The sequence below is a fragment of the Galendromus occidentalis genome, unplaced genomic scaffold, assembly GCF_000255335.2.
Source record: "Galendromus occidentalis unplaced genomic scaffold, Mocc_1.1 scf7180000076386, whole genome shotgun sequence".
Taxonomy (NCBI): Eukaryota; Metazoa; Arthropoda; class Arachnida; order Mesostigmata; family Phytoseiidae; genus Galendromus; species Galendromus occidentalis.
Window position 1 is genome coordinate 184,726 of NW_003804375.1, and position 17,250 is coordinate 201,975.

Sequence of the window (17,250 nt, forward strand, 5' to 3'; positions counted from 1 at the left end):
CTAGGACCTTCTAGGGAATCGACGTTCTTCGGGAGGAACGCGCGCAGAGTCCCTCTGCATTCACGAGCCCTCTCATCGCTCCGCTCTGATTCTTTCTCACGATCTAAGTCCGGGTAAGTGAAGTTGCTTGCGATTCCCTCGACCGAATTTCAAACAGCGCGCTCGTCGGCCTTCGTCTGCTCCCTCCGAAAAATCCGTCAGCCGCCATATTGATTACCACCGTGTGGCCTAGAGTCTCTGTTTGCAGTCTGTCACCAGTCACCAATCGACCATTCGGAGAGGAGTTACAAAACTCCCTTCGATTGTTTCACCGAACACTGAGAGTGAATTGTTCACCGCGTCCTGATTCCTAGCAGGATAACTTCCGTTCTCTAACAAGCTCCGCAGTTGGTCGGGTGTCCTACCCTATTCAGGTGTCAAGATGTATCAGACTCCGGGCGATATGGACCAACTGGCCCAGGTACGTAAGGTTTCTTGATGAGCAGTCTGAACAGATGGAAAGAGGTTTCGTCCTAATGTCCTGCGAGAGGAGAAGCCGATTCCTCCTCCTACTTACTTATGACCCGATATGAAGGCAAACGCCATGTCAGAACCTAACAATCATGCTCAAGGACTCGTCATTTGCTTCCCGATTCCGTGAACGTTCAATGGGGGAGTACATGTAGAATGAGCTCGGGAAAATCTTTGTCAGCTCTGCATGGCTCCGATCCGGGGTTCATGGAATGCTAGCGATCCGGAGTCCATGAGGCGACAGGCAGTTGCTGCCGATCAAGTAAATGAGATGACGTCAGAGCTCTGAATCATTAGGCGAGTCCGTGTATAAGAAGCGCGAAGTTCCTCACCCTGTCGTATCAAGCTGATCGAATTCCCCGTCGGTTCGTGTACCCTGAACCTCATATCTCAGTAACAATATTCACGACCCTGAAAGCTCAATGCATCGCGTAGAGCCGACATTTGGAATCAGAAAGCTCAAAATTCGATCTGACCGAGAGTAAACTATTTCTGAACGGATATAAGGACCAGGTCGAGTTGAACCTTGGCTCTCACGGGATTCTCTCGATCAGCTGATCGCTCGAGTTCCGGGAACCTGAGGGCCGAAAAGTAAGGCACTCGATCTCGTGATAGTTTTGATGCAATGCGTCTTCCCTGTCATCGTTTCTTCTAAAGCCCTTCTGATTTAGAAATGTTAGGAGCCACGAGGAATGAGCGGCTCCTCGAATTCGACCCGGAAGGGCTCTGTCTCTGTTGTTGACTAGGAGCATCAACAACGGGAATCTCATGACGTATCTAGAGATTAGACTCTCCTACGTGGACCGCTAATACCTCGCTCATCACGCGCCCCATCGCCTCTCCGAGCGGGCGCGACTTTGCCCGAGTGGAGAGTCAGCCAGAAAATACAAAATGATGTCCGGTCTGACTGTGAGGCAACCGTCTGCAAGAGCGTTCACTGTTCTTGATCGGATAAGCCGAACTTGATGCAGGGCATCTTGGAGTGTCGCTTATGCAAAAACCGCGGAAGACGCTGTCGATCCCTGGTTGAGCTTGTGGCTCCTTTTTGTCCTTCGGGCTGCCATGTGGTACCGTCCGGTAGATTAGAGAATCCATCGCGGGAGTGCGAAAGTCCCATGCCCCTGTTGTGAGCCGAGACTTTCTCGTCCGTTCTCGCGATAATTCCAGCGACCGGACCTGATCCCCCTCAAAGGAATTGCATGGGAAATTATGGAATCGCTCGATCGCTCCATTGAGCGATCGTCTTCTTCACGGCGCGAGCGAAGCCGACGGTTGACCATTCTCGTATCGATGCCGAATGACGCACGGGTCAGCGGCGAGTTCCTGTAAATTATGTTGTTTCTGAGGATGACTGTTCCTTTTCAGACTATCACCACAAACATCCGCAAAATATCCCAGAATGTGAACTCTATGCAACAGATGATCATGCAGCTGCAGTCGGCGCCATCTTCCGACAATGAGTCGGTGAGGCAACAGCTGCATCAAATCCAGAACTACACGCAGCAGCTGGCCAAAGACACCAACAAGTCTCTGAAGGACATGTCGCTGGGATCGAAGAACAAAATACTCAAGGAGCGTCTGGCGAGCGATTTCGCCGATGCCTTGAAAGCGTTCCAGAGCGTGCAGCGCAAGGAAGCCGAACAGGAACGCGCGGAGGTCAAGCGGGCGCGAGCTGCTAGTCAGAGAGGAAACCTGATCGAGCTCTCGGGGCAGTTGCCTCCACCTCCCGGCGGGAGACAACAGCCCCAGGGCGGTTATCAGCAACAGGCTCTCATGCTGGAAGAGGAGTCCAATCTCGAACAGCTCCGTGAGCGTGAAGAGGCCGTCAAGAATCTAGAGCAGGACATAATGGACGTGAATGGGATATTCAAGGAGATCGCCACGATGGTACATGAGCAGGCTGTGGCAGTCGACTCGATAGAGGCGAACGTCGACAGCGCGACAATCCGGGTACAAGAGGGCGCGGAACAACTATCTCAAGTGAGTGCACTACTCCTCCAGCCCGATTGGGCTCTGCTGGGAATGAATTTTATGGGCCGCCTTCCGCGCCGCGTCTCGGAGCTCTCCCGCAGAGCTCCGAGATGCGATTCGATTTCCATTCTGCGTCTGGATCCACCTGATGCGAAAATCTTTTCGAACGCCTCCTTCTCTTCCAGGCTCGGGTACAGCAAGAACGCGCTCGCAAGAAGAAACTCTGCCTGGCGTTCACCGGTATCATAATTCTGGCTGTCATCATTCTGCTGGTTTGGTTATCGGCTCGTTGAGTTGATGCCTCCTCCAAGGCACCGACATCTTACGGCCTGGTTCCGATGGGTACTCGCTGCGGAATCTCCTCTCCTCTCCGAGAACCTTCAGAAGCTGGACAAGAGAAAGCTAGACTTGACCGTAAACCAGAGCCAGCTCCATTATTTTTAAGTTGATCGATGTGGTTCTGCTGTCGGATCAGACCATGGGGGGAGTTCATCGCAAGATTGTAAAACTGTAAATAGCTGTCGTCGTCAGCTTCCGGCACCGGAGATCAATTATCAATCTTATCAAATTTCCCTCTGGAAACTGTTTCTTTTGGTTATCGAGTGAACACTGAATAAAATGTTTCTGAAACTCCTCGGCGGGTGCTCGTGCTTTGTGGTCATGGTCCCGGAAGGAAACTCAAAAATCAGTCTTCAACCACAATCACCACTACCATTCGAGCTCGAGGCGCGGGCTTCTGAGCGCAGGCGATTCGGGGATTGTCGATCCGGCCGAAAAATCGTTGCGGTCACCTCCGAATCTATCAACGATGAGAACGGGTGATGAATAAGATCCCGTCTGAAAGACGAAACGACTACGAAAACATGGGTATGTACAAGCCTCAGGCCACCCATGCCAGTCGAGTACCTTCTCTCCCCTCCCTTGTGCGTCGTCGGCCGTACGTGGCGACCGGAAGGCGCTTCCAGAGATTCCTCGAGAGTGTGGGCTTCATGCATCGGGAGAGGGGTGGATCGACCGAAGCAGCTGCTATGCGTATCGCAACCGAGCTCAATCGCTTGAGGTCATCGGCAGGTTGGAAATAGATATATCGCCCCTCCGTCATGTGATATCATCCCGCCCCTCCAGGAGAAAAGCGCATGGCTGACACGTCCGCCCGGCGTATTCTTCCCCTCCGTGAAGATCATCGCCATCATTCCGTCAATGATTTACTCGCTCCCTGGGATATTCAGGAGAAAGATAAAGTTTTCCGTGCTGTGCGAGCTCTGAAGCTGGCCTCCGATTTTCGAAGCAGCATCGAGCCGTTCATTCCCTGAATTACGAGGGACGGCGCTTCCCGTTCCGCGTGTTCCAAATTCTCGACCGGAACGGAGCGATGTTCGTGTTCACTAGCAGCAACAGAGGTCTCTTGGTCTATACCTTGAATGAAAAACAAGAAGCAATTCTCCATTCTAAAATTGATGAAGAATGCAAATTCTTCGAGAGCGCCAAGGATGGGAGCATGCTAGCTTATGTCAACCGCAAGGTGAGAAGAATCCGAAGTGAGGTGTCATGACCACATGCCGCCTTCTCTTGTCTGCTAACACATGGAACAATTCGAAACTCGAGAGGCTGGAATTCCTTGCGAAAAACAGATCGACATGAACAATTTCTGTCCCGAAGAGCACATGTTTCTCTAACTGATCGAGTCGGATTCGAGGATTTTGTCCAGTGTAAATGACGAAATTTATTTTCCGCTCGTAGGGAGTCCACCTGATTGATGTCCCATCGCTGAAACCGATTAGGATCATCGCGGCGGAAAGGGTCTATGGCATTCAGTTTTCGCCGAAGTTGACGTATTTGTCATTAGCGACAACGTATCTCTGCAAGCCTGGAGAACAGCCGAAGCCCAATCTATTCATAATCAAATGTTCAACCGGCGAGATCGTGCACTCCTACGTGCAGCAGAAGCAAGCCGAATGGGAGCCGCATTGGTTCAGCGATGAGAGTTACTTGGTGAGGAGCTTCAAAAACGCAGTGATGCTCTACGATCCCGCAGACTTCTCGAAAACAGCGAAGCAAATCAACATAGAGCGAATCTCGGCCATATCTCTCTCACCGCTAGTCAGCAAGAAATATTTCGCGAGTTACGTGCCTCCGAGCGGTAAGGGTCAGCCGGCATTCTGCCGAATCTTCAACCTCCACCAGGCGGATGCCGTCGCGTCGAAATCGTTCTTCAAATGCGACAGTGTACAATTCAAATGGAATGCCAAAGGAAGCGATCTCCTCATCATGGCCACCAGTGAAGTCGACAAGAGCAACACGTCTTACTACGGAGAACAAGCGCTCCACTATGCCAATGTGAAGGGCGATAGCTGTATGGTTCAGTTGAAAAAGAAAGGGCCGATACATTGTCATGAATGGGTCAACGAGAACTTTTGTGTTGTCTACGGCTTCATGCCCTCACATACGACGATTTTCAACCTCAAATGCGATCCGGTCTGGGACCTCGGACCGGGCCCGAGGAATCTCGTGTACTTGAATCCGCAAGGGAACATCTTGCTCACGGCCGGCTTCGGAAATCTGCAGGGCACGGTAGAAACTTGGGATCTCGAACAGCAGAAGCGTATATGTCAAATGAAGATACCTGACACGACCCATCTGGAATTCGCGACTGATGGGATTCATTTTCTCACAGCGACTTTGGCACCCCGACTTCGCGTGAACAACGGCTTCAAAATTTGGCATTACAGCGGAGCTCTCAAAACCGAGATCCTTCCGGTGAAAGACGACCCTGATAGCTTCGAAGAGATGCGGTCGGCGTCGCTACAGAAGGGGCCAATGGGTCCTAAGCCGACGATAATCTTCAAAAAAGTCGAAGGCATCGCACAGTCACTTCCCATGCCTTCGAAGCAGGCCTACAGACCGCCAGGCATGAGGGCCCTCGAAGAGTCCAAGCCCGCACAGAAAAAGCAGAATAAAAAGAAGTCCAAACCGAAATTTGAGGAAGCTCAACCGCCTACGCCGAAAGTCGACCCGTCCATCACGAAAGCGGACGACGATGAAAAAAAGGTAAGCGTCTCTCATCCAAGCTCTGCATATGGGAGGATGGGTTCTTCCATCCGTCGATCTTGTTTCTACGTTCTCGATGATCACACGATTCATGAATCTGCCGAGAGACTCGCGAACGTTCTTATTTCCAGGCGCGAGCAATCAAGAAGAAACTATCCCAGATTTACGTTCTGAAAGCGCGTTTGGACGCTGGTGAGGAATTGGAACCGGAGCAAGTGGTGAAAATCTCGAAAGAGAAGGAGCTTTCGGATGAACTCAAGCAGTTGGAATTGTAAATTTGAGGCGAATATAAATTAAGTTTTGAAACAGAAAAATCGTCTTCACTAATTCGCTACGACGAGCTGTGAGCAGAAACCTCGCAAAGGAATCGCCACATGGACCGGAAACGAGTTCCTGTGGAGGGAATGATAGAGAATTCGTATCGATGCAACACAAATCAGATGCTTCTCGGAAGCTTGCGTTGAATTCTCGCTGCCATAAATTGATGAATCGAATCAGCAACCTTTATTTACAGAATTCTGCGTGGATATGTCCTTGGGAAAAATATTCACTCCAGGAGTTCGAGGCTCTCTCGAAATCAAATCTGCTCACTCAAATTGAAAAAGAGCTATATACAATTAAGACTGTACAGTACAGAGTTCGACTATTAAACTGTAGGCTTATCCTTTCGTGAGAACCATTGTATTGCATTGGATTTAACTTTTTTTTGGCGCGAATCGAACGAAACACTGTTACGTCCCGAAGATGGAAACAGACAACTTCAAATGGAAATCGTTCCACTATACACAGCAGTCGAGCAGGTATTCTTCGGGCTCAACTTTCTGCCTCAGAATACTGCTCAAGATAAGTTCAACATTATATAAGGGTATTTGATTTTCGATAAGCTCCTTGCACATATAGAGATCGTCTTCACATGTAATACAGAAGAACTTCGTTTGTGGATTCTCATTCACTTGGTTGATGTGCTTGATCGTGGGTCTTTTGTTGAGATACATTGAACCGCCGGCCGACTCGATGACGTCCTTCAACACGGGGATCGTTGGAAGACACCCCGGCGTCACGTAAAACATGCAGCCCTTCAGGGGAGGGGGCGCACAATGCTGTCTCTGCGCGTAGATGTAACGCAAATTGAAACCGAACTGATTTTCGGCGTCGGTGTCTTGCAACCAATAATCCATGGGATCTGCGAGCGTGAATCAGTGGATTAGACACTAAACGACGCGAGTACTGAGCACCAAAGGTGGGGATCGTTCCCGCTTTCCTTAATTTTCCCGAGGGCAGCCGCATCGACTCCACAGGAACGGTCCCCGCACGCGAACGTATCGTGCGTGGGGAGCAAAAGATACCATGACCCTTTTTCATTACACTCACCCAAAAACGTATTCGCTTTGTGAGACTCGTGGACCCAGTCCGGGCTGCAGATATGTTTCACGTAATTCACGGCGCACATCACTTTGATAGTTCTGCAGAACTTCGGAAGTACGAGATGTGTAGCGTCTTTCGCGGATTTGGCAATCTGTCCGCCGAGCTGAAGGACCTGCAGCAAAAAAAGGGTCCGTCGTGATTAGAACATCTCCAGCGGCGGACGAAGTTCTTCCCTCTCGCGTAACCTACGGATTCGACGACGGGGAAACACACGCAGAAACGACGATTAACAGGACTCACCATTCGCTTCAGCGGTTCTGGGTCGATAATGCCGGAGAATAGGACCACCGGCCGCTGTCCTTCGGACGGAGGATTAGGATTCGTGACCGTCACACAATTTTCGTCGTTCGTCGGCTTTTTCTTTTTGTTGGCCTCGCGCTCCGCGATTTCTTTTTACGTTTCTGAATCCCCTTGCTGACCTCTGACTCGGAGAAAGTTTTCCAATGCTCATCAGTGACTCTGATGGGAACCTTCCACGCGACTAGGAGCGGTTGAGCGATCCCGAAGTCTATCCTCGTCGCTAGAACCTCGGTATCACTGACCTGAAACAAGGACGTCATGAACATGAAACATAAGCGCTCCGACAGGACATCCTCCACATGAATCATTCGCGCGAGAAGCTCAGGAACTCACTTGATATTTGTGCGCCATCGGCATCCTGACAGCTTCATAATGACCGAGCATGACGTCATGAAGCCATACGGCGTTTACACAAGTCATGTTCCATTCTTGAGCTTTACGATATTTCTCCCCGTTCTCGTTCCACCGCCGAGATTTGACGATGAGTAGAGAATTCTCTCGCGTCATACAGGTGGAATACTTGGCACCGACCTTCCGGATCATGGTTCGGATTCGGAGTCTCTCCTCTCCACTGAAGCCTGTCGTCGCGATGACATGCTGTTGGCAGGGCATCTCACGAGGTCCGTAGGCCGTGGGCAGGTGGAGGGCTTGCCACGGAGGAACCATCTTGCCTTTGAGAACAACGTCGTTGATCCAGTACAAGGTGACAACTCTTTTGCCCTCGACAACCGCTTGTTCCACGAGCTGCTGACCCTGATGCTCACACACTACGTGCGTGACCTGCGCATCGTACGCATCGACAACGACCCCGCCTTTTTCGAGACAGACCTCTCGAGCGATTCGGATCTGCTCCTTGCTGAACTCTTGCGAATGACTGAACGCGAAGAAGAATGTACATCCGATGAAGAGAACGTCAGCCGGAACGGTCGCCGACGCCTCGTGTCCAACCAGAGCCTCTTGCGGAGCCGAGCTCCCCAAGAACTCCGGGCGGACCGCGCGAACCGGGGGTCCTGGCGGTCGATAGGCCACGGCTTGAGGTTGGAGAGATTGGTTCGGGGGAGCCTGTTGGCCCTGTTGCTGAATCGCACTGTCCGGAGCCACGGCCTGGTAACGCATGACGCCCTGTATCGGGGCCCCCATGGATCCTTGCTGCATCGGACTCGGAGGGAATCCGATTCCCATCTCGTTTTGTTGACTGCCTCCCAACCGATTGTTCAGGAGGTTCGCGAGAGCGGTTTTGGTCTGAGGATTGACTTTCACGCCGGGAGGCGGCTGGCCCTGGATCAGGGGTTGACCCATGGAGCCCACGAATCTCTGCTGAGAGATCTGCTGGACTTGACCCGGTCCCATTGGCATCCTCTGTTGATTTTGCATGGGCATGCGCATCTGTTGGGGAACCATCATTCTCTGTCCGTTCTGAGCCATTGGGCCCTGTACGATTTGAGACGCCATCTGGAATATCGGAGTTAATGAGTTTGACCCCAAGAATGATTGGGTGTGCACATGTCGACCAGACCCGTTTCGCTTCGTCCGCTTTCACCACCCGAGCTACTGTGAGTTGTGTTATGCATTATATCGAGCACCGCACACATTAGGGAAAAACTGCAAACGCCTTCGACGATTTCTTCCTGGGCGGCGTTTTTTCCACTCGTTCTCTTTCCCCCAAATCAATGGAGCAGCGCGCTTCTCGCTGTCTTCTACCTTGTGAACGGCGGTGCCAGGTGCTGGCTGTGGCTGGGGTGAAGGTGATCGCAGTATTTGCGGACCAAGCGGCGATTGGTGAACTGAGACGTTTTGCATAGAACGCATCTGCCCATTGACAATTTGCGCGTTTTGAGGAAGATTCGATGAGTGCGTCGTCGCGAGAAGCACCCCGACCCGACCGGGCGGGGGCTGATTGATCTGGGCAGAATTCGCCGCGTTGGCAGGGACTTGATGCTGCTGAGGTGATTGCACCGCCACCGCTGCAGGGTGCGGTGAAGTCCGTGAAGAAATACCAATTGGACTAATCATGTGTCCGGGGGGTCCAGCCATCGACTGGATGGGTGCATGTGCGAATTAGAAATCAAAAGCAGAGTTAGCTAAGCTTGTTAATTGGGAGAATATCACGGGGGTGTTTCGTTTGTCAGTCAGTGAGACCTGTCGTCGATCACGTCACGATCGCAGAGGATTCCTTCCCACCTGGATGCAGCATGCAAGGCCTAACATGAGTGCATCGACGACTCGAGCGAGGCGTGTTCGCGTGCCAGCTGTTCACTTCCAGGCAGAAAATTTCCGTGCAGGCAGGCAGGCAAGCAATCGTCGAGCGGGTTGAGGCTCGAAAGAGTTCCAACCAGCAGTTACAGAGAGCAGTTCACGGGGAGAAAAGTAGAGGAAGAGATAGAGACAAGATCACAGACTCCTCTGAAGCCTCCGCAGCACCGCAAGCCACCCTCGATGTACCTGAGAAGGAGGAGCAACAGGAGAAGGAGCTTGACCGCTCTGGGAGGGTGGTGTCGGCTGTTGAGTCGGTTGCTGTTGCGGCTGCTGTTGCTGGACTGCGGTATTCGCTTGCAGGGAGGGGGGATTTTGGGAATCACCACTTGTCGGGCTTGACGCTGGAGCCGCAGATGGCTGCGCGGATGACAAGCCAGGGGACTGTTGCTACAATCAACGAAGCTGCTGCTTTAGCCAGAGAACGTTCATTCATTCATTCATTCTGTCCATGGACCTCGAACGATCATACGCACAGACAGATCGTCTTTTAGCCAATCATACGGTCAGACAGAACGCGACAGGCTGGAACAAAAGTACCGAAGCGGCCACGAATTTCGTCTCCTCGAGGGGACGGTATCGGAGTCTCTCGGGTTGGACCTCCATGTTGGGAAAGGTTTCGGGGACGGGAATACAGACAAGAGATGCGGGTTCGCAGAAAAGACTTTAGCTGGTTTTAAGGTTTTCCCTTGTTGCCGCAAGCAACACTTATACATGACAAGGCATTTGAGCACGAATTGATGACTGGGACACTTATTTGTGAGGAACAAACATTCCATAAGCAAAAGAATTTACGATTCTGAAACGAGCCATCTCTATCGACCACATATCAATGATGATCGCTCAAGGCGATACTCCACAGAATCCTCGCCGACCAACCACGTAATGGCTAGACCGATGGATCGCGCAGCTCAAGTAAAACTCCAAATTGGAAGGGAAATGCTACATTGGGACCGTCGGTTCCGTGCTCATATTCTCGGCGACTTCGGTTGCGATCACAATAGATTCGCTCTTCTAAATTTCGAGGTCGTCGATATCGATGGTATATGCATATCAAGCTTTCGCTATTTTCGAGGGCGCCTGAATTCGAGCGAACTTTTTCCGACGGCCTCATCCACTCGGACCATATACCGTCGGTCTTGTTCGTCAGGCTCCTCTCATGCGCTCGGGTTTCCCGGAACTAAAAAGGTCTCAACCAGGTGTTCTCATGATAATAATCGAGGCGGATGACGATAGACCTACCTGTTGCATCATTTGACGTCTTTGCATTTCGACTCGCTGCTGATACATCGCTGGAAATACGAAAGAATCTGATTAGCGAGCTTGGAATTACGGAATTGAGTTTGCCGGGTCAAGAAAACTATCCAGTGATTCCTCCCTTGATGGAGAACTCGGTGGTGGTAGATGAAATTCAGCTGTCCTAGGGACATGGCCTACTCACGATCTTGCTGAACTCGCTGCTGCATCATGGGGTCTTGCTGTTGCCATTGCATCGTAGGGGGACCCTGGGGACTGACGCCTGGAGAAGTCTGACCCGGCATCTGGTTTTGTTGGAATCGCCACTGCGGATTCACGCCACCCTGGTGCTGGAACGAAGTAAATTCGGAACATTGATACGAAGTCGACGTGATGGCCACCGGAGCAGAATCCGATGAGGAGCGCTCATTCGACGATCATTCCATACATCGCCGCTCTCTGAGCGTTCCTGAGCAATGATTAGATGAACTCCAGAATGCGAGATTACGTCGACGGAGAAAAAGTCTTAGAATGCATTGTTAGAAAGGGAAAGACCTGACAGTGGTTCGACTGGATTCTCACGGCACGAAACTAGGCAGCAACTCATCTCCGGATTGTTCGGAAAACGAGGGAAATGATAATAATTCGAACGGCTCCATGACTGTCAGACCATGATTCTGATACAGCAGGATGGAAACGAACGATGGGAAAAAAAATCTCTCTAGAAACAAAAGGGCTTTTGTCTTGAGATTTCGCATTGTTCCGAGGAGCGAGAATAAATCTCGAGGAGTAGGCTCCCGCGCACTGACCTGTAATTGTTGTTGCTGAGACTGTGGTCCTTGCTGCGGCCGCTGCATCGGTTTCCCAGGCGCAGGGGGGCCCATCGGTCTCATTTGGGATTGTTGCACCTGTTGCTGTTGCTGAGGAGACATCATCATTTGTTGTCCCCCCTGAGGGATCATTCCTTGATTTGGATTTCTGATCTGTTGCTGGACCCCTTGGCCACCCTGGGGTCCCATCATGGCTGGTCCCCCTGATTGATTGATAATTTGGCCTTGCGGTCCCATCATCTGCCCTCCGGGCTGTCCCATCGGCGCGCGGATGCGCATTTGCTGCAGCTGCTCCGGGATCGCCACCACCAGACGCTGTCCGTTCGACCCGGGCGTCAAGACCATGCGATGGCGCTGCTGCTTGAGAAATGAATGCTATCAGCCCATCGAGCAGGTAAAACAGAATGAATGTTTTTTTAAAAGAGGAAGACTCCCATAGAACATTGGAGAAAATGAATTTAGCGCTCAGGCGAATTTGTACCTGTCGGAGCATTTGGACTTGTTGGGGCGTCAGTTGTTGTCCTTGCTGACCAACCCATTGCTGCCTTACCATCTGCGGAGGTCCCTGAGGGTTTTGCAGGGGCATGCCGTGCTGTTGCAGCTGAGAGGACTGTTGCTGCTGCTGCTGTTGTTGTTGCTGTTGTTGTTGCATTTGGGGACTCGGGGACAATGGAGGTTGCTGCACTACTTGTTGTTGCTGCTGCTGCTGTTGCTGTGTCTGCATCTGCTGTTGCGGCTGCTGCTGTTGCTGGAACATCATGCGCTGACCTTGCATCACCACCTGTTGGCCCCCGACTGTTTTCCCGCTAACCATCACCATCTGTTGTCCTTGACTCATTGGAGGTCCGTTGGGTGTTGGAACCCGTTGGCCACCTGCCAGCATCTGCGCCAACTGTCCCTGCATGTTTGGTCCCGTATTTGGTGGCGGCTTCTGCATCGGTTGAGGGCTCTGCATAGGTTGAGGACTCTGCATCGGCTGCGGGCTCTGCATTGGTTGCGGACCCGCCATACTCTGTTGGACTGGAGAGGCAAGTTGGGGCGGCGGGGGAGTCGGGCCCATAGAGGAGACGCTTTCCGGTCGGGAGTTCACGATCGGCTGGGGTTGGGGCGTTGTTGGAGTCGTTGGCACGGGCGTCGTCGACGGCTCGAGCTGTAATCATCGTTCCATAGATGTTCAATACATTCCGTGAATGTTCAAGGAATTTCGCACATTCGGGACGCAGGGGAAATGCGGGTACACAGGGCTGCGACCTTCAGCCTGCCGGTTGAGGGAAGCAGGAATACGAGGAAACGTTCGTCTCACCTTTATTCCCGCAGCTGGCGGAGTCGGGGTCGAAGCGGGTGGAGGGGAGGGTTCTTTGGACGTAATAAGCAGCGACGGATGATAGGCCTCACAGCAGACCAACTCCTTCCGTGCGACACAGTCCGCGATCCAATCAGGAGTGACTATTTCGATGTCTTCCAGAGCGTTTGCTTTGGAATATTTCTCGCCGACAGTGCTGGAACGATCACGACGGTGAATTTCAGAAATTCCGGAATGAAAAATGAAATATAAGGATATTTACTATCAGTCAAGAGACGAAAAACGGAGGAGTAAGGCGCATCATCGACATCACTTTAGTGAAAGCCGACTGCTGCTCTCTAATACTTTGTGACATCCTCCTTACCTTGTAGTGACTAAATGCGAGCACTTCGAGTCCATGGAAAGCTGTATCTGACCTCCGTTGAAAGTGATCATCGCCCACAAGGAGCGCAGATCGGTTTTCTCCAATTTCGAAATACAGAAGGTTTTGCCATGGAAGAGGCGATTTTGAGGATTGAATCCCTCGAGAGCCAAGAGTTGTTTGGCTTGAATGCACATTCGAACCCATCGAGGCTGGAATGATGATTGAACGATAAATAAATCATTATCGGATGAGTACTCCACGCGCGACTCATAACGCGTGATTGGCGATGAACAAGCTCAGGGAGCAACCTGGAGCAAATACGCGAACTCCGGTAATTCCCTCAGGGGGTTCGCTGTAGACTCACCGTGACGACAGGTTTCTCGTACAAGTCTCTCGCCTCGGAAATGAGATCAGAGTCGCCCTCCGTGTCCTCCACGATAACATGCGTCGACATGTCCGTGAGATAATTATCGACACGGCCGCCATTGGACTCGATCAAAGTGACGAGACTCCCGTCTTCTGAGCTGGCCGGGGAAAGGCAGAATCTGCACGAGGCAAACACGCCTGCTTCACCCTCGGCGGTCATGGTCTGCAAGAGGAGTCTATCTGTTATCTGATGGTCCTCCTGGCTCATCGATCGGATCCGCAAAAAGTTCATGTTCACAGAGCACCCGGCGATGAGGATCATCGTCGGGAAAGCGGGGAGCGCCTTAGCGGACGACTCCACCGCTCTAGGACCTCCCCGTCGACCCGAGCTGCGTTCGAAAGAAGATCTCAGACGGAGATTCGGGCTTGGGGAAGGTTCCGACGAGCTCACCAGTCGGTGCGGCGGCACTCTCAGGCTCATAGGAAACCTCTCGCCTCACGAGCACTTTTCCGAATGCGTTCCGGTATAGATTCAAATCAAGGCTCCCATCAAGAAACCGTCATGCGACCTCGGTACTAAGAACTATCAGGAGGTCGGCAGAATCAGTGCACTTTCGAGATTGACGGCAGCCACAGAAATAGCACGGGAGAAAAACTGTATGAGGGGTGAGCGCTGCGAATGCTCCGCGTAAGTTCAGCTGCTCTCCAGCGGCTGAAGTTTGAACTCACCTCGCTCTCAGCCGACCTCACGATCGCTGCACTAGTCACAACCTTCGATGCAGATCTCGCATCGCAGATAGTTTCCTTCGAACAAAAAGAAAGCTGCGAATCCCCGCACCACTATTGATGACGAGAGAAAGACAACATCATCTTGTGATTGTTTGGGCGCTAAGCGCTGAGCGTTTCCCGCTCTCGCCCTAAATGGTGAGCGGTTCAGACTGACAAGTCACCAACATGCTCACTGAACGGAAGAGTCTCCAGAATCCATCAGACGACGACAATATTGGGCTTGGCGTATGTGTGTAGCTGGCTCATTGGCTCCCGAATTCGGGTAGATCGCGAGCAAGTCTCCCAGCGGACTGCTCGTCCGACGCCGGGTAGCTCGGAGAAAGCGTGAAAGGCAGACTTGGGGTTTAGATTTCATTGGTGCGGCTTACCCGCGCCGATGGCGCTGCCGACGCTACGTTCAGCATATCACCGCTTACTCGAGAGCCCTACGAGAGGTTTCCTGCTGGAATGCCCAATGCGAAAAGAAGCAAGCCGCACTATGCCAAAGACATGACCGGAGATTCTAGAGAACACGACGTGACCACCTCCGGAAGTAAATCTTGCGTCTGAGTATATTGTTGGGCCACGGTGGATGACTCCATTTCCCCTCCCGCCTGCCCGTACTCGGAACTTGAGAAGAGTACTCTTCGAAAACCTTGAAATCGCTGCACGCACTGTCAAAAATATTCGTATCCTCTTCCGGGGAGGGGAGTCAAGTATTGTGTAATTGAGGTTGTCGATAACCCTCAAATCTCTAGAAGAGAAACACCGCCTGCCTCATACATTTCATGCATGTCCACGGTGTCATTTCGGGAATGGTAATCCCCGGTCCGGGGGAGTCGGTGGTCGCGCGTTCCCCAGCTACAAGACGCGAAATCCTCAGAGATGATCCATCAATCATGAAGTTCCGTCTGGACTCACTCGCTCCGATCCCTTGCTATAGTACTATGGTCCTCTTGCATCAAACAATGAGCGAGGCCGAAATTTCATTCGGAGAAGCCATATCGTACCGAAATCCCGCCCGCGGATAGTCTCAATTCGTCCCCTATACAAACGCTTGTTGGTAATTCAGCCCGCCACGATTTTCACTCTTTTTCCGCGCGCCGCTCCTGCCGCCGAGAGGTCTCTCACGTAGGGTCATCAGAATCGACATGAGCCCAGCATGAGTCTCTCCTCCGGAGATCTCTCCTCACCGCGCAAAGAAAATTCTTCGTCAGTGTCGTCCGTCGAGTTAAAAAAGTGACGATCATTGCTCTCCGATAACGACGATGGAACTCGGGAATATCCTCGTCCCGGCTCTGTCGTGGACGATAATGATAGGTGACAAAATTATCGAACGATTGTCTCGGCTCCGTGGTCGAGGACCTGCTCATGGAGGATCCTTGGGGGCTTTGGTGCGTCTATCTCTGGCTCTCGGGCTCTTGTTCTATTTCAATGTGGAATCAGATGAAAGTCGCGGAGCCGCGGAGGCTCTCAGAGGAGGAGCCACCGCAGCACCACAGAAGCCGCTGGTGGACGTTCAACTGAACGGGAAATGGACCAAAATGCCGCTGGATGATCTTGAGGCATGGAAATATCAAAGGATAAGATGCTTCCTCCCTGAGCCGAGACTCCTCGATTTCCCGGAGTTGACTCAACTTTTTGCGGAGAGACAACGGGGCAGATCGAGAGTTAAAGTCATTGATGTGGAAGATCGGCTGATTCTCTTGGAGGATGCCGTCAAGCAGTTCAGGGAAACGGAACGAATTGTCCGCGGTTTGCAGAAGTCGTCGAGTGGAGAGCCGCAATTCACGGTTCTCAACACAGCGAATTCGAGGATTTTCAGATTCCGGACCCTGGGTCCGAACCCAGCCCCACTCGACAAGGATTATTCGGGCGCCATGTACTTGTGTAACTTCCAAAAACTACTCGATGAGGGCTTCACGGTGTTCGATGACGGCAAAGTGAAGACAATGAGTCTCGATGCTCTTGAAGAGCTCTACAAGTCTTTCGACATATACGTGGACGTCGGAGGCGAATCCCTCAAATTGACGGGAGAGCTCTTAAAAAAAATCACCGAAGAGGTACCGCACTTGCGGCTCGGAGACGCTGTCAAGATTCTGACGCCTCGTCGTGTCCGCTTCGTCAAAGGAAGGTTAGGAGCTCAATTTCCGGCCGGACTATGGAAGACAGAACCGCATATGAGGGAGGTGGCCGGAAGCTCAACGTCGATGGCGCAAAAAGCGCGTAGTGATCCATCGTGAGTAGGAGCTGAATTTCCGATTTTCGAGTGTCTTCCAGCCGTCAGTTCTGTTCCCGAGAGGGGGATGGATTCGAGCGATCTTCCTATCGAGTCATACATGGCCCCATGACCCCATGGGGCTTAGCAGACTATTGGCACATTTCTAATCACGAACATGGACCGCAGCGGGGTTCCGCGTCGTCGAGGCGAAAGTTGCGCCTCGCATTCTGGAACCCCGTCTCTGCGTGAGCTCGATCAGGACTCGATTCGATCTGCCCTCATGCATCAACACTCGATTCCAGCCAGCCCGGACAGGAGGCCCGAATAGTGAGGATGGCATACGGGCATATCGGGGGAGCGTGTGCCCTTGGTCGGGCATCGAATGGAGGCCGATGCCTGCACTCGTTTCTATCGTCCAGACTGGAGTGAGTCGAGGAAGTAGAAGAACCCTATGATATTTTCTCCCATCAGGCAGGATGTCCTTCATCGTTCCGCAATTTTCCTCCGGTAATTTCAGTTGGACATGGCTGTCACTCCATGTTGATCCCTCGGAGAACGACCCTCCGCCGTCCGAAAGGAACATGCGGTGGACAAACGAAAGTGAGTTGACCCCGTCATAGGCACGCGATTGATGCTCATGACTTATGTTCTCCGG

General features: G+C 52.0%; 3 protein-coding genes across 3 annotated transcripts; 2 read left to right on the plus strand and 1 right to left on the minus strand.

Moving 5' to 3' along the window:
- The first annotated feature begins 253 nt into the window (after positions 1-253).
- LOC100905955 (syntaxin 13) lies at positions 254-3,060 on the plus strand. Its single transcript, XM_003739102.3, has 3 exons — positions 254-460; positions 1,876-2,490; positions 2,667-3,060. The coding sequence occupies exons 1-3, from the start codon at positions 422-424 to the stop codon at positions 2,772-2,774; spliced, it is 762 nt and encodes a 253-aa protein (XP_003739150.1). The 5' UTR covers positions 254-421; the 3' UTR covers positions 2,775-3,060.
- Positions 3,061-3,853: 793 nt separating this feature from the next.
- eIF2A (eukaryotic translation initiation factor 2A) lies at positions 3,854-5,843 on the plus strand. Its single transcript, XM_003739111.1, has 3 exons — positions 3,854-4,003; positions 4,222-5,529; positions 5,661-5,843. The coding sequence occupies exons 1-3, from the start codon at positions 3,854-3,856 to the stop codon at positions 5,802-5,804; spliced, it is 1,602 nt and encodes a 533-aa protein (XP_003739159.1). The 3' UTR covers positions 5,805-5,843.
- Positions 5,844-6,007: 164 nt separating this feature from the next.
- LOC100907353 (PAX-interacting protein 1) lies at positions 6,008-13,826 on the minus strand. Its single transcript, XM_029113205.1, is given in 12 exon segments — positions 6,008-6,712; positions 6,901-7,066; positions 7,195-7,346; positions 7,349-7,496; positions 7,588-8,706; positions 10,750-10,799; positions 10,949-11,093; positions 11,553-11,930; positions 12,055-12,723; positions 12,877-13,059; positions 13,222-13,449; positions 13,605-13,826. Coding segments are annotated over 12 exon segments (3,864 nt in total). The 3' UTR covers positions 6,008-6,308.
- Between the last annotated feature and the right edge of the window lie 3,424 nt (positions 13,827-17,250).

What these genes read in the sequence shown, in the direction of transcription:
- LOC100905955 (XM_003739102.3), top strand. Translation starts at nt 422, where the DNA reads ATGTATCAGACTCCGGGCGATATGGACCAACTGGCCCAG. An exon ending in ATATGGACCAACTGGCCCAG is followed by an intron (nt 461 to 1,875) that starts GTACGTAAGGTT and finishes GTTCCTTTTCAG; the next exon opens with ACTATCACCACAAACATCCG. An exon ending in GCGCGGAACAACTATCTCAA is followed by an intron (nt 2,491 to 2,666) that starts GTGAGTGCACTA and finishes CTTCTCTTCCAG; the next exon opens with GCTCGGGTACAGCAAGAACG.
- eIF2A (XM_003739111.1), top strand. Translation starts at nt 3,854, where the DNA reads ATGTTCGTGTTCACTAGCAGCAACAGAGGTCTCTTGGTCTATACCTTG. An exon ending in TAGCTTATGTCAACCGCAAG is followed by an intron (nt 4,004 to 4,221) that starts GTGAGAAGAATC and finishes TTCCGCTCGTAG; the next exon opens with GGAGTCCACCTGATTGATGT. An exon ending in CGGACGACGATGAAAAAAAG is followed by an intron (nt 5,530 to 5,660) that starts GTAAGCGTCTCT and finishes TCTTATTTCCAG; the next exon opens with GCGCGAGCAATCAAGAAGAA.